At 41.6% G+C, this 17,079-nt stretch overlaps 1 protein-coding gene across 1 annotated transcript in view; it reads left to right on the forward strand.

Annotated features, from left to right (window-relative positions):
- Positions 1–2,386: 2,386 nt before the first annotated feature.
- nrm (neuromusculin) overlaps positions 2,387–17,079 on the forward strand; it is a 591,863-nt gene continuing 577,170 nt past the window's right edge. Inside the window, exon 1 of the mRNA XM_070094629.1 lies at positions 2,387–2,628. Within this exon, the coding sequence (XP_069950730.1) occupies positions 2,559–2,628 (70 nt within the window). The 5' untranslated portion in view covers positions 2,387–2,558. The remainder of the gene's footprint in view (positions 2,629–17,079) is intronic.

Raw genomic sequence — 17,079 nt, forward strand, 5'->3', positions numbered from 1 at the left:
AGGTGGATTCAGCTGTCCAGCCTCCCTCTACCGTCCCTCCCACACCCACTATCCTCAACACTTTCCTTCTTCCTTCCCTCTCTCCCTACCTTACCGCTCTCACTCCCAGTTCCCGTCCCATCCTTCTTTTCATCTTTTCACTCCAACAGTCTCTACTATCTAGCTCTCTTCTAGCTGGTGAACTCTTACTGGAATGTTTGGCGATATCCTCCTCGCACTACCCATGTTTTCCTGCCATATTCCATCCTATGTGGTGGAATATGACAGGAAAACATGGGTACCTTTTGTCCCAACCGCATAACTATCATATAGAATAGGGCAGAAGCACACTGCCGATGTATCCAGTTTTGTTGAATAAATAAAATATGTCTATCTCAGCTATATTCTGTCATTTTTTTTTTTAATCGGCCGTCTCCCACCAAGGTAGTATGACCCGAAGAAGGAAACAAAAGGGGAATGTACCAGAGTATAGTGGTACCAACACTTTCATATGGGTGTGACGCATGGGTTTTAAATGTTGCAGCGAGGAGGAGGCTGTAGGCAGTGGAGATGTCATGTCTGAGGGTAATGTGTGTTGTGAATGTGTACAAAATTCGGAGCACAGAAACTAGAAGACGGTGTTGGGTTATAAAAAGTACAGTGATATTCTGGAGGCTGAGGAGGGGTTATCGAGGTGGTTTAGACTTAGAAAGGATGTAACAGAACAGGATGATTGAGGGTTGGAGGGGAAGGGGTAAAGGGGTTTTGTGTGCTTGAGCATCAGCAGGCCTGTGCGAGCGTGTTAGATCAAAATGAGTAGAGACAAGTGATTTTAATGACTTGACGTGCTGTTGGACCTAGAGGTGGGAATTACAGCCCCTGCCCTGCACTCTGAAGATGGTGTGGAGATGCTGCAAGTCGGAGGGGTCATTTGAGTTGTGATATGGCAAGACAGCTATTGAATGAATGATGGGTAATGTTTCCTTTATTATGCCATCCCACCTCGGTGTTGGAGGGTCGATCCCCAGTCTCCTAAACCCGTGGGGGATCATAACCGTCATCTAGCACAAGGAGGCTCGATGGAGATGGCTTTTTTATGGGAAGCGTTGCACATGATTGGTATACAATACCGACAAGACGAAGATGAACATGCGTCCAATTCTTCATCATGTGAAGCGTTAAACCCGTATGAGGTCATTCAGTGTAAGCATTAGTGTAGGTTCAGTCCTCCATCCGCAAGACTCGGGATGGACCTCCTTAGTATGATGCTTCCATTTGTCTCCGCTGATACATTATGCACCCTGGCCGTCGACAGGGCCAGGTGAGGAGCCCCTTCATTAATTACTCCTGGGGGAACCTATTTACCTCGTCTACAACACAACTAATTTATAATAATTGGCTCAGTAAGTTTGATTTACTTTAGATATTACATAAAGTAATACATAACATCGGTTTTTTAATAATCGTCTTGAGGGCACACAGATAATTTTTAATGAATATACTTATATTTCTATTGCAATTGAATTTTACTGTACTTAATAGTTTTGTAAGACAGCTTCCCAGTGGAAATAAGTCACTGTTGGACTTTTCTTTGGGCTATCTTGAGAAACTTACAAGTTACTATGTAAGACAGTTGTCAGTATCCAGTGATATGAAACTCAATAAAAGTTCTTATAAATGTTATTAGCACAAATTTTTTTCGACCAGCATTCAAAACCGCCGGCTGGTCTCAGGGCACTCGGCTGCCTCAGTACGTCATTGGAGTTTCTGCTACCACTCACACGTCCTGGAGTGAAAAGTTGGTTGGCGTGCTGACACTGTGTAAGTCATTCAAGACAAGAAGTGTAGGAGATTCTATCCGCCATCTGCTAATTGCGGCCCGATGTCTGATCAGTCAGACTGTAAGTAATCAGGTGAAACTGGAGATTACTTTCACTTGGAAACTAAGAACAAGAGTTTCCTCACATTACTTATCCCGGATGTTTAATTACCCAAGAGAGACAAACATTGGGGGCCGCCGTTAAGTTCCTTACATCATCTTTCCTATGATGAGATCCACAACAAGAAAATAAGTGCAGGAGAGTTGCCCTTAGGTTTCAGCCTCGCCTGGGGAATACACCTGGATCCTTTCGCCTGTGGGCCAAACACATTTCCACTGACACAAGTCACTGAGCAAGTACAGAATAAGCAAGTTTAAAAGAAGCCATACATGCAAGTACAGCTTCCCAGGGGAGCGGGTCAGGCGAGGGAGTAACTCTGGTCACTGACACGTGTTAGCATAATCCTCCCCCTGTTGGTCTGCGGATGTATCTGTACCATAGTCTCCTGGGGTCCACAAGAGAGTACCCACGAGGTAGAAGTTACTGGGTTGGCCAGTAGATGTCTCCAGCCCCCGGCGCACCTGGCGGGTAGCGGGCAACTCTCGGATTCAGTGTGTGTGCAGCAGTGGGACGTGGTGGGTGTACTACTCGTGCTTTGTGTCGCCGTGAATGGGATACGCGCGGCTGGTGCTTTGATTGGTGGTAACCCTATGGCTTGTTTATCCATGCAAATGAAGTGACCAGGAATTGTAGTGAATTATGTTTGTCAAATTTATGACCTCTCTGGTCTTATTGACCACGGCAGTGACAGCATTTATTGTTGATGAAGGTAAGTTGGTTCGCAGCATAGTTGCGGTCTTCGAGTTCTGGTGCGAGACCCAGGTGTTGCGGCAAAAGTTTTCATATTAGTGCGAGGAAGTTGAAGGATTTCCAATATATCGTGACTGTACGGGGTTTATAACTTCGACGTGGAATCAATACGCTTTGAGAGTTTTAACTTTGTTGAGCGAGGGTGGCTGAGGTCCCGTGGTTACTGAGACACGCTGCCTCCACACCATCCCAGTACTCTCAGCCTGTCAGATCATTATTATCCCTAAGATGAATTATATTCATCTCTACTAGAACGTATTATCCTTTGCTAGATCAAATCTGTCAGATCACTTGGTTTTTAAATATATTAAAAGAAGCTAAATTAGAAACTAGATTTACTAGAACACCAGACTGATTAAACTTAGTTTGATTTTTAACAGGGGAAAAATAAAAAAAGTGTTCAATACCGCAGATACAGATGCCGAGATGTTCATCATTTCACGTTTACTTCTAAATTTGTTTTGCAATTTAGACGTTCAGAAAGGTCTTCGTATTTTTGGAGTAATTTCGCATTACGGAGAGCGGCTGCTAATTCCATTAAAAAATGTGTAGTCTGCTGGCAGACAGGTACGAGTACTAGTTATGTACAACATTTTTGAGTGACAAGTACTAGGTTTCTATAGCCTTTTGAGTGAGAGTTACCAGGTATGTAGACGAGTTAGTATCGGCTTCCCATAGGAGAAAGCCAAGAAAAGTTATTACCCGAGTTAAACTATAATACAAATAAGATTATTTTAAGCTTCATCAAATAAGATGAAAGTCAGTGTGCCATAACGCAGGCAAGTAATGAAATGACCTTTAATCAGTATGAAATATTACATCGGCGGCGAACGAAACGTCATTAAATATACCTTGTGGACACGTTATTTAAGGCTGTCTGTCCATGGTTATTATTATTATTATTATGATATACAAAAAAATTAAACATAAGGGTCATACCGTGCATCTGTCCATGTTATTAAAGATTAATAAGCCTATGATATCAAGGACTAATAATCTTGTGGTATCAAGGACTAATCCCGTATTTTAGGGACTAATGTGCTTATGATAGTAAAGAATAATAAGCCACTGAAGACTTACCAATATAATTTTAATCATGAACGGTATTTATTATGAAGGAAGTGAAACCAGTATACAGAAAATATTATTTTTTCCTTTTATTTCTTTAGTATATATACTTTTTTCAGTAGTATTTGTGTTCAGTAGTTCCTGACGTACACTCATCGTATGAGTATTACTGCGCATTCAGTGTTTATCCTTTTTAAGACTTGATGATGATCGTACGAAATGTTCAGAAACTTTTCCGTCGGACTCCACAATTAGTGGTTTTAGTGTAAATGTAAATGTAAGTCTGTGATTTTTCATGTGATGATTGTAGCCTCGATTTACGTTTAAAGAAGTATGTCAGTAATTTCTGAGGCCAGACTGGTGGGAAGCCATAACTTTTTTTAGAAAGGTTAGTGTGAATTTGTGATAGTTTAAAAAGAGAATCTAGTGAGAAACAGGTTTTCGAGCCATGCCAGTGTGTAAATTAGTGATTTTTGTGTTTGTGTAAAAAAAAAAAAAACTTACTGGAGGAAAATGTTTGCGTGAGCTCCTGATAATTGTGGGAAAAAAAAAAAAACCATGTGAATCCTTGACGTTTGTGTAAAAAAATAGGGTATCGCACGAAGCTTTTAATATTCGTAGAAATGCTAGTTTGAATTTGCGTATATTTGCGTCAATAAGTAACCGAGAGCCACCCTTGAAAAGTCTCCGCAAAGTGCACGCCCGGTCTGACGTAACTTCGCTCACTCCACCTCCTCCCCCTCCCCACTCCTTTATCACGGTCTCTTTTTTTCCCCCCGCAGCTCTCCTGTGTTTTTCTCCTCTCTGTGGGATATTAGTTCCTCGCTCGGCCGCTGTTTCCTTTCCCCACACAGCTGATAACCGCCTGGCCATCTGATTTTCCAAATTTATTACTATTTTTTTATATGCAATATATATATATATATATATATATATATATATATATATATATATATATATATATATATATATATATATATATATAAATATATTGTGTGTGTGTGTCGTGCCGAATAGGTAAAACTGATCAATTAATAAGAACTCGTTTAAAATTAAGTTCTTTCTAAAATTTCTCCTGTACGTTTAAGATATTTTTTTTCATTTATGTTAATGTAAAAATTAATAATTTTGTATCAAAGGAACATTAGAAAACTTGCCTAACCTTATAACAAGCCCAATTTAATTTAGCCTAATCCAACCAAATATATTTTAGATAAGTTTACAATAATTTAATAATAAACAAACACAATGAAATATATTTTTTCGTTAGGTTCAAAATGATTTTTGCGAAATTATTGCATTCACAAATTTTCGCTTGCCCTATTCTGCAAGAAGAGTGTTGCTATTTAAGCCAAAATCGCACGTTTTACCTATTCGACATGACATATATTCTCGCCGAACACAGGTGTATTTGTGGCAGTGAAGCAGCAGACCGATTCGGGTACCACGGTCTTGTGTGCCGTAAATCCGAGGGAAAGATTGCAAGACATGAGGAGGTTAATAACATTATCAAGAGAAGCCTCACAACAGCCGGATGCCCAGCAGTAAGGGAGCCACCCCAGCTATGCAGATATGATGGCAGCCAGGAGCATCCAGACGGTATCACCCTTCAAGCCTGGACAGACTGGAAGCAGGTGGTGTGGGACTATACATGTGCATCTACCTTGGCTGATACCTATCTCCAATACACCAGGGAGGAAGGAGGGGCAGGTGCCAGCTTCAGGGAGTCCCAGAAGTCTAGAAAATATGGAGAACCTGCCCATCATTATATGTTTGTTCCCATAGGCTCAGAGACCCTTGGCTCATGGGGAAAGAATGCATCTAAATTAATTAAGGAGCTGGGAAAAAGACTCATCAGGGTAACTAGGATCCCAGGGCAGCTAGTTTTCTGCTCCAGCGGCTCAGTGCGGCTGTTCAAAGGGGTAATGCCTGCTGTATTTTGGGCACACGCCCCAACTCTGAGGAGCTGGATGAGATTTTCGCCTTATAATCGGTGATACACACGTAACATGTACCGTATATGCCACCTTTATATCAACAATGTATCTCTTAAATCTTTTGTACCATATTATGTAATAAAAGATTCCTATTGTTAAAAAAAAATATGAAAAGACGGGGTGGTAGGGGAAGTGGAATATTCAAACGGCTTCAGGAAGAAATCCAAATATTCTTCATTGAAGCCATTTTATCCACTTCTCCGAGGCTATGGGTCCCACAATTTACACCAGAGGTGGACCCCATCCTATATATATATATATATATATATATATTTTTATTTTTTTTTATTATCACACCGGCCGATTCCCACCAAGGCAGGGTGGCCCGAAAAAGAAAAACTTTCACCATCATTCACTCCATCACTGTCTTGCCAGAAGGGTGCTTTACACTACAGTTTTTAAACTGCAACATTAACACCCCTCCTTCAGAGTGCAGGCACTGTACTTCCCATCTCCAGGACTCAAGTCCGGCCTGCCGGTTTCCCTGAATCCCTTCATAAATGTTACTTTGCTCACACTCCAACAGCACGTCAAGTATTAAAAACCATTTGTCTCCATTCACTCCTATCAAACACGCTCACGCATGCCTGCTGGAAGTCCAAGCCCCTCGCACACAAAACCTCCTTTACCCCCTCCCTCCAACCCTTCCTAGGCCGACCCCTACCCCGCCTTCCTTCCACTACAGACTGATACACTCTTGAAGTCATTCTGTTTCGCTCCATTCTCTCTACATGTCCAAACCACCTCAACAACCCTTCCTCAGCCCTCTGGACAACAGTTTTGGTAATCCCGCACCTCCTCCTAACTTCCAAACTACGAATTCTCTGCATTATATTCACACCACACATTGCCCTCAGACATGACATCTCCACTGCCTCCAGCCTTCTCCTCGCTGCAACATTCATCACCCACGCTTCACACCCATATAAGAGCGTTGGTAAAACTATACTCTCATACATTCCCCTCTTTGCCTCCAAGGACAAAGTTCTTTGTCTCCACAGACTCCTAAGTGCACCACTCACTCTTTTTCCCTCATCAATTCTATGATTCACCTCATCTTTCATAGACCCATCCGCTGACACGTCCACTCCCAAATATCTGAATACGTTCACCTCCTCCATACTCTCTCCCTCCAATCTGATATTCAATCTTTCATCACCTAATCTTTTTGTTATCCTCATAACCTTACTCTTTCCTGTATTCACCTTTAATTTTCTTCTTTTGCACACCCTACCAAATTCATCCACCAATCTCTGCAACTTCTCTTCAGAATCTCCCAAGAGCACAGTGTCATCAGCAAAGAGCAGCTGTGACAACTCCCACTTTGTGTGTGATTCTTTATCTTTTAACTCCACGCCTCTTGCCAAGACCCTCGCATTTACTTCTCTTACAACCCCATCTATAAATATATTAAACAATATATATATATATATATATATATATATATATATATATATATATATATATATATATATATATATATATATATATATATATATATATGTCGTGCCGAATAGGCAGAACTTGCGATCTTGGCTTAAATAGCAACGTTCGTCTTGCCATATAGGACAAGTGAAAATTTGTGTATGCAATAATTTCGCCAAAATCATTCTGAAACTAACGAAAAAAATACATTTGATTGTTCGTAGGTTCGAGTCTCCTTCAGCCAGAGATCAGTGTTTGTGTATATTTCGCATGCTCTCGCGAATTCCTTGCATTGTTCAAATCTCTAGTAAGGCTGATATGCATGAAAAGCTGTAAGCCTTCTCCCTGAAAGCTGGCTGCCTTGGATCAAACTTGTAGCGCATGCTACACGCCAAGTTATTGTCCAGTGTGGGTAGATTGGTAAAACACTGCGTACCTCGTCCTAAGGTTCGTAGGTTCGAGTCTCCTTCAGCCAGAGATCAGTGTTTGTGTATATTTCGCATGCTCTCGCGAATTCCTTGCGTATATATATATATATATATATATATATATATATCGAACTTGCTTCGTTCCAGATGGCTGTTCGAGTGCCATTACCGAATGAATTTATTCCCATCAGGAATAATGTAAATTAGATTAGTTCATTTCAGACCCTCAAAAATACACTTATAAAAGCACTTACAAAAATACACTTACATAATTGGTTGAGTTGGGAGCAGTTCGATATTTGAGGTTCCACTGTATATTATGTAACACACAGTTTGAACCTTGCTCACATACAGCGGACTTTCTCGTGACATCTGACTGACACTTTAGTTTTTTTATACCTTTGATGTACCTTTGAAGATCTTCGAGAGTTTGACTACTCTCGGAGCCCGGTCATGGGCCAGGCTCGTCTGGTGCTTGCCTGGTCAACCAGGCTGTTGCTGCTGGAGGCCCGCTGCATGATTGATGTAATGGCATAGTAAGAGAGGATCACTGTCGTAGGTCTGCCAGTTCATGGAACTGGAATGGTAAGTAAATCCCGAGAAGGTGGAGTATATGACGCAGTGGATACTTTTTTTGATGACAGCGTTTCGCCCACAGGTTCTCTTATCAGATCAGTTGATAAATCCCCCGTATGGGAAGATTTTCATTTACTGCTACAGACTCTTCTGTGCCTTGTACTTGAACTGACAGTGTTATGTATGCCATTAAACAGATGTATGTATATAACCCCCAAAAAATTGACTTCACAGCAATGGTTTTACGATTTAACGCTAGTGGTTTTTCAGTTTCGCATCTAATGGTTTAGCAGTTTCCTCTCGCACAACCAGATTTTGAATGAATCTCACATACAGTGGTTCCACAGTGGTTTCGTATTATAATCAGTGGCAGAAAGTTGAACACGGTCACAGACAATGAATGTTGTACACGCATCGTGCTGGAGGCTGTTGATAACTCGCTACAGCTTCAGGAAGACGTGTTACCAGAGTTTTCTCACTGACTACAGCTCACGCTTTGGAATATCTGATAGTATTAACTGATAGTCTGATACTCTTTGACTGGCTGTGTTATATTATTAATGGTGCGTGAATGTGCTGTGTTCCAGATATGTCGACTCTATACAACCTTATCAGCTTTGTTTTTATTGCTTGTGGCCTATGCAGGAGGTTTGTTTTGACCTATGCTGGTAGTTTGCCATGACCTATGCAGGTAATTTGTCATGACTTATGCAGGTAGTTGCCATGACCTATGCTGGTAGTTTGCCATGACCTATGTTCGTAGTTTGCCATGACCTATGCTGGTAGTTTGCCATGACCCATGCAGGTAGTTTGCCATGACCTATGCAAATAGTTTGTCATGGCCTATGCTGGTAGTTTGTTATAACCTATGCAGGTAGTTTGCCATGGCCTATGCAAGTAGTTTGTCATGACCTATGCAAGTAGTCAGCCATGACCTATGTTGGTAGTTTTACAGGACATATAGTGAGTTGCTGACAGTTTTAAATATCCTATTATGTGGTTGGAAGGCAGCGTGCGGATAAATTCGGGTGATACAAACACTTAGATCAGAGCGAGATCTTATCAAGACAACGTTACACTCAACCACACCTTAATCAAACTTTTTGAGAAAAAGTTTTTCATTGTGCGTTGCTAACTATTTTGTTTCACGTGTCGCTTTTTTTTATATAAATTTCATTATATATTGCTGACAGCTTTCCAGTTTCACTGTATTGCTGACAGTTTTCCTTTTTCACTGTGTATGTCTGACATGTTGCTGACATTTTCGTGTCTTTGATTATATTTGACAGTTTCGAGAATTTCATAGTGTATTACCCCTTCCCTACCGACTTTAGTGCCGCCCCTTCCCCTCTCCCTCCCCCAGGACGGTTGTAATTTACAAATGAGCCGAGTGGGCCCAGAATAGTGAGAGTAAGCACCACCAGCCTTAAATGTGTCCGTAGACATTTGTATATTTTATATAGCCTATACCTAACATCTTTGTGTATATCATGACCTGGCTGACAGTTTTGTGTTGGTCATGACCTGGCTGACAGTTTCATGTATATCATGGCCTGGTTAACAGTTTTGAGTAGGTCATGACCTGGCCGACAGTTTTGTGTTGGTCATGACCTGGCTGACAGCTGTGTGTTAGTCATGACCTGGCTGACAGTTATATGTTGGTCATGATCTGGCTGACACTTTCGTGTATATCATGGCCTGGTTAACAATTACGTGATAGTAATGACCTAGCTGACAGTTTTGTGTACAATATTATCGTTTGCTATTGGTTCATGGGAATCTCGTGGTGTAAAGAGATTCTTTAAAGGATGTGAAACCTGGTATTGTGAGTCACACAGTGTATGAGCAATCCTTTTTTTAGTCACACCTTCAAGGATTACAACAGTCACTATCACATCTGTGAGGAAACTGATAGGATGGATAATGAGAACATTCAAGACACGAGATGCCAAGCCTATGATCCTTTTTAAATCACTTGTTCTCTCTAGGCTGGAATACTGCTGTACATTGATATCTCCATTCAAGGCAGGTGAAATTACAGATCTAGAGAATATACAGAGAACCTTTACTGCACGTATAAGTTCCATCAAACACCTTAACTTCTGGGAACGCTTGGAAACACTTGACTTGTACTCACTGGATCGCAGGCGAGATCCATCATAATCTACACCTGGAAGATCCTGGAGGGACTGATCCCTAATATGCACACAGAAATCACTCTCTACGAAAGCAAAAGACTTGGCAGGCGATGCAACATACCCCCAGTGAAAAGTAGGGGTGCCACTGGTACACTAGGAGGAAACACAATAAGTGTCCAGGGCCCAAGACTGTTCAACAGCCTCCCATCAGCCATAAGGGGAATTACCAATAGACCCCTGGTTGTATTTAAGAGGGAGCTGGACAGGTATCTAAAGTCAGTGCCGGATCAGCCGGGCTGTGGTTCGTACGTTGGACTACGTGCGGCCAGCGGTAACAGCCTGGTTGATCAGGCCCTGATCCACCAAGAGGCCTGGTCATGGACCGGGCCGCGGGGGCGTTGATCTCAGGTATACCCTCCAGGTAGGTAGACCCCCCCCAAAAAAATAAAAATCCCTACATGCTGATGGCTGTAATTTTTGGGCTCCATTAATTAAAGAAATGCATCGCTGGCTGGAGTAGCAATACCTGGTGTCCAGTTTGACAGATGACTTAGAATAACTCTGCGGGCCTCTCTTGTAGGTCCGCGGACCACCTGTTGAGAACCAACGTTGTCGAGTCAACAACCTGTCTTCATTTTATGGCGTCAGTGTTTTTTAACGTGGAGCCCTGACGTCAGTTTCTTATCTCTAAATATTTTGCCAACTCCTATTTCCTTCATAAGTTAGGCTAATTTAGATTAGATTAAGAAGGGTTAGATTAGTTTAGAAAGGGTTAGTTAAGGTTGAGTTAGGTTTCGTAAAAAATTGTGTATAACTACAAGTAAATAAATAAAAAAAACATGATACACTTAACAATGAAGTGACTGATGGGTAAAACGTTCTGATGTGAACGTTTATTACTTAGGTTGAGATAATTGCCTGATGGCAGATATTTTGTAAAGTTTTCTTTATAAGGGAAAAAGAGTAAATATTGCGATCACAGAACTATTTGAAGAAGGTCAGATTTTTTTTTAAGTGTGAAGAATGACCCAGTGGAGAGTTTTATAAAGTGTATGTGCACATACGTTGTATTCACAGAGTTGTGCTCACTGAATTGTGTGTGAAGGGGGTTCGAGATCCAGCTCCTGGCCCCGCCTCCTACTCTACTTTGATAGGCATCACTGACTTCCGGTCACTTGGGCTTTATCATATGTGCTCTTGAACCTGTTGACAAGTTTGCGTCCACCGCTGCCTCATCCAAGTCCTTCCATTGAGCAACCTCCCAGAGACTAAAGAAATACTTCCGTACATATCTTTAGTTCATTAGTGTCTTCAGCTTCCATCTGTGTCCCTTTGATCTTGGTCCTCTTCAAGCAAAGTCTGTCCTCTGCAGTATCAGTTCCTTTCATGATTTTGTATGTTGTAATCATGTTTGTCTTTCCTTGAGCTCTCCCTCAGCGTCGTCAGTTTCGTTTCCTTCAACTTCTCCTCATAACGCATGTCTCTCAACTGTGGTACTAGCCTGGTTGCATTATCTCCACATGCTTAACCAAGTGTGGGTTCCATGCTGGGACAACATTCTCAGTGACTGACTTGTCATACGTCGTGTGTCAGGCTCTGAATCATTTTTTATTCAAGGTCCTGAAAGCTTTTCAGAGGTTTCCATGTGCACCCGCATGCATTTATGTTAGAGGTTTTTCAGCCTGATGTTGTCGGTAGGATTTTTTTTTTATTTATTGCGAATAATTCCACGAGTTTAATTCATTTTCTGAAGAGCTCTCCCAAAACAACACAAAACATCGTCAAATATGGCCGTGCTGGAGGTGTTGGTGGATATTGTGAGGGCTTTCAACGCTTTTAAATATATCACATACGGGGGGAGAGAGAGAAACCAGTTAAGACCTATATCAGCTTGGGGAAATAGAAGGCAAGTAACATTTGCACCTGAGAAAACACACATGATGATGGTCTCTAGGCACCATGATGGTAATGCCGGTGCGGTAGTAAGTATGAATGGGAGGGTGTTGGTACCTGGGGAAGAAGTTGATATCCTTGGGGTGAAATTTGACTCCAAACTGACCATGAAGAACCACGTTGTAAATCTTGCAAACAAGGCAGCCAGGAAGCTTACAGCACTTCGCCGTATTTCGCATCTGCTTGACAGCAGGGATTGCAAGATTCTGTATGAGGCACAAATACGCTCACACCTTGAGTATGCCCCACTTTTTTCTTTTGCCTGTCCCCCCTCTCATCTGCAACTGCAGATGAGCAAGACGTCTCATCTCTCGCCTTGACCCATCCTGTATAGATCTGTCATTTCAGCAGAGCCTTCAACACAGGAGGGATGCAGGTGGCCTTACTGTTATGTTCCATGCCAATATTGTCAAAGTACCACACTTGGATCCACTTCGAGGAGAGCGTGAAACAAGCTTCTGTACCACAAGACGGGCAGAAAGCAGCAACTTCACTCTGGCTGTACCCTTCTCCAGAACATCACTTCATCTGAGGTCATTGATCCCCAGGATGACTCGAGTATGGAACACATTCGTACAGCATTATGATGTCAGCGAGATGAAGTCAGTTGATCAAATGGAAATGCTGGCCCACAGATGGCTCCAACTTCATCCTGTTCCCTACTTGTATGTTTCATAACAATAAAAATGTTTTCAAATGAACTGATGTAGATAACAGCCCTTAATTTGTCAATAAAGTTAGGAATCCTTAACCTGTAAATAGCTTGTCAATAAAGCTAGGGATCCTTTACCTAACCTTGTCAAGCCCTGCGTAAAAAAGAGAAGAGAGAGAGAGAGAGAGATACTCCCTCGTTGGGACGTGGAAGAGGGAGGGAGTGAGTATACTCCCTCGTTGGGACGTGGGAGAGGGGGGAAGAGAGAGAGAGGCAATTAAGGGCAGCAGTGCTCCTTAACACTGCACTAGTTGGAAACCAGGGAGGGAAATAGTAGGGAAGGGGAGGGAGGCAGGGAAAGGAAGAGTTGGTCTGAGATCTGGCGTAATGACCGTGACGCAGGAACATGAGCTGTGTGTGGGGGAGGGTTGACCAGCAGGTGATACGCAGTTGATACGCAGGCTGAGTAGAGCAGGTGATACGCATATTTGAGTTCACGAGTTTTTATTGGTCGTGGGTGTGTAGAGATAGAGAGACAGACAGAGGAAAAGATAGGGTTAATAAGAGAATAAAAAAGGGAGGGAAAGAGATGGATAAAGAGAATAGATTCACGGGAGTAACTAAGGATAGGAGGATACAATAACATCATAATGAAAGAAAGAGAAAGAGAAGAGCTAAGAGTCAGGAAGAGGAGAAAGCACAAGAGGACCAGTGAGAGGAGAAACTTGAGCCTGCAGGGGTAAACACTCGTAAATCTGGAGATTATTGACCACATTGAAGGTCGACACAAATATAGTGACCAGGAAACAACACGGAGTGAAATATTGAGGAGTAGTAATGGAGGTGATTGTTGGTGGTGTGGTGGTTGTGGTAGGTGGTGTGGTGGTAGGTGCAGCTGTGGTTACTTTAGTTGGGGCTCGTGTGGTTGTGGAAGGTGTTGGTGAGGTTCGTGTGGTGGATCAGTGTTTGTGTATATTTCGCCTATTCTTGCGAATTCCTTGTATATATATATTCATATATATATAAATTTATATTCATATATATATATTTATATATATGAATATACATATATTTATATATATTCATATATATTCTTCTTTCAACGTACCAGCCGTATCCCACTGAGGTGGGGTGGCCCAAAAGAAAAAACTGAAGTTTCTCCTTTTAAATTTAGTAATATACAGGAGAAGGGGTTACTAGCCCCTTGCTCCCGGCATTTTAGTCGCCTCTTACGACACACATGGCTTACAGAGGAAGAATTCTGTTCCACTTCCCCATGGAGATAAGAGGAAATAAACAAGAACAAGAATTAGAAAGAAAATAGAAGAAAACCCAGAGGGGTGTGTATATATATGCTTGTACATGTATGTGTAGTGTGACCTAAGTGTAAGTAGAAGTAGCAAGACTTACCTGTAATCTTGCATATTTATGAGACAGACAAAAGACACCAGCAATCCTACCATCATGTAAAACAATTACAGGCTATCGTTTTACACTCACTTGGCAGGATGGTAGTACCTCCCTGGGCGGTTGCTGTCTACCAACCTACTACCTACATATATATATATATATATATATATATATATATATATATATATATATATATATATATATATATATATATTATATATAATTTTTTTTTTTTTTTTTCAAGTCGGCCGTCTCCCACCGGCAGTCTAAAAGTTTCCTCAGTTAGTATACTTGGGAGGGTTGGTGCAAGACCTACGCGAGGTTACTACTTCTGCACCAATTTGAAGCTCCAGCACCAGGGTACAGGTCCCGCACCAGGATGCAGGTCCTGCACCAGGATGCAGGTCCCGCACCAGGATGCAGGTCCTGCACCAGGGAACAACTCTTGCACTGGGGTACAGTTCCTGCACCATGGTATATAATCACCCTAACTTACAGCTCAAAACGCAAGGCCAAAAAAAAAAAAAACTGAGGTTAATTCACTTAAGGTGTATCGTTGGACAGATGTTAGCCATGGTGGCCCCGCAGCGCTGGCAGCCTCCCTGGGGATGGCACCACTCGCTTGAAATTACTCCGAATAAGCGATTATTTCTCCATGAAAATGTAATTTTGGTACAAGTTCAGTGATTATGATCCCAGGCTGAAGGTTGGCAGGTCCACAACGGCAATAACTGACGCACTGACACCACAACATTAGCGGTCTAAATTGCTGACCAAGGTCACGGTTTCCACCAAAGTTTAGCACAGTTATATATATATATGTCGTTCCAGTTTTGTCGTGCGATTTTGGCTTAAATAGCAACGCTCTTCTTGCCGAATAAGGTAAGCGAAAATTTGTGTATTTTCGCAAAAATCATTCTCAACCTAACGAAAAACATATATTTCATTGTGTTTGTTTATTATTAAATTATTGTAAACTAAAATATATTTAGTTGGATTAGGCTAAATTAAATTGCGCTTGTTATAATAAGTTTAGGCAAGTTTTCTAAGGTTCTTTTGGTACAAAATTATTATTTTTTACCTTACCATAAATGAAAAAATATATCTTTAAACGTATAAGAGAAAATTTTAGAAAGGACTTAATTTTAAATGAGCTTTTCCTAATTAACCAATTTTACGTACTCGGCACGACATATATATATATATATATATATATATATATATATATATATATATATATATATATATATTCATACACACACATGCAGCACCTGTTTGGAACTCACACCTGGTCAGCACGTCAAGAAATTAGAGAAAGTGCAAAGGTTTGCAACGAGACTAGTCCCGGAGCTAAGGGGCATGTCTTATGAGGGGAGGTTAAGGAAAATCGACCTGACGACACTGGAGGTCGGGAGAAAGAGAGGGACAAGATACCGACGTATAAAATACTGAGAGGAATTGACAAGGTGGACAGACAGATGTTCCAGAAATGGGACACAGCAACAAGGAGTCACAACTGGAAGTTGAAGACTCAGATGAGTCACAAGGATGTCAAGAAGTATTTCTTCAGTCATAGAGTTGTCAGGAAATGGAATTGTCTGGAGAGTGATGTAGTGGAGGCAGGATCCATACATAGCTTTAAGAAGAGATATGATAAAGGTCATGGAGCAGGGGGAGTGGACCTAGTGGCGACCAGTGAAGAAGCGGGGCCAGGAGCTGTGAATCGAGCCCTGCAACCACAGTTAGGTGAGTACACACACAAACACTGAACGTGGTACTTTTGACCGTAAGTAGTCACTCACTTGTCTGATTACTGTACGTCTTCATAACCAACTCCAGGAAATGTTGGTAAGTGGCATTTGTTAGTTGAAGCAATTTACTCATAGATGAAGGTAACGGGATGAGGGGAGGCTACCCACTCTCCCTAGCGTGTGGCCACGGGATGAGGCGAGGCTACCCATTCTCCCTCGCGTGTGGCCTCAGGATGAGGGGAGGCTACCCACTCTCCCTCGCGTGGGTAGTTTATCGACCTCTAAATCTGAAATCCATTCCCAGGGCTGTGAAGGGATCGGCGTCTGATCGAGAAAAAAATCCCTAGCACTCTATTCCTCTTAGCTGGCAATGGTCGGCATGAATATCTGAATGGCTGTAGCGTTGAGAGAGAGAAAGGGAAAGGTGTGGGAAGGAGGCAAGAGAGAGAGAAAGGGAGAGATAAGACCAGAGACAGAACACAGAACATCTTATTAATATAAACTTTGGAGACATGACAGGTAAAAATGAGCATCTAGATACATAATAGATACGTTACACGTACCTAATATATACATACGTTACACGTACATAATAGATACTTAACGTTACACGTACATAATAGATACTTAACGTTACAGGTACATAATAGATACATTACAGGTACATAATAGATATGTTTTCTGCACATACCCGAAGTGTCATCCTTTTAATACGATGTATCAGTCATTAAAGATTGAAGCTGTTCAGAATAGGCTTACAGAATACTGCAGTTGAAGAGTAAGATACATGTACAACAATTGGGTATCTTTATTGTTGATTGGAACGTGTCGCCTATACAATAGACTTCTTCAGTCAATTACAAAGGAGAATAAACTGGAAGCAGATAGCATAGTAGCGAGGTAAAATAATGTGGTCAGTCCATTAAAATCTTGGAGAAATAGTTTTCGAGGTGGTCAGTCCCTCAGCTTTTGGAAGTGTTCAGCTCCATAATCATTACCACTTGAACTTGCT

The sequence above is a fragment of the Cherax quadricarinatus genome, chromosome 47, assembly GCF_038502225.1.
Source record: "Cherax quadricarinatus isolate ZL_2023a chromosome 47, ASM3850222v1, whole genome shotgun sequence".
In the NCBI taxonomy this organism is placed as follows: Eukaryota; Metazoa; Arthropoda; class Malacostraca; order Decapoda; family Parastacidae; genus Cherax; species Cherax quadricarinatus.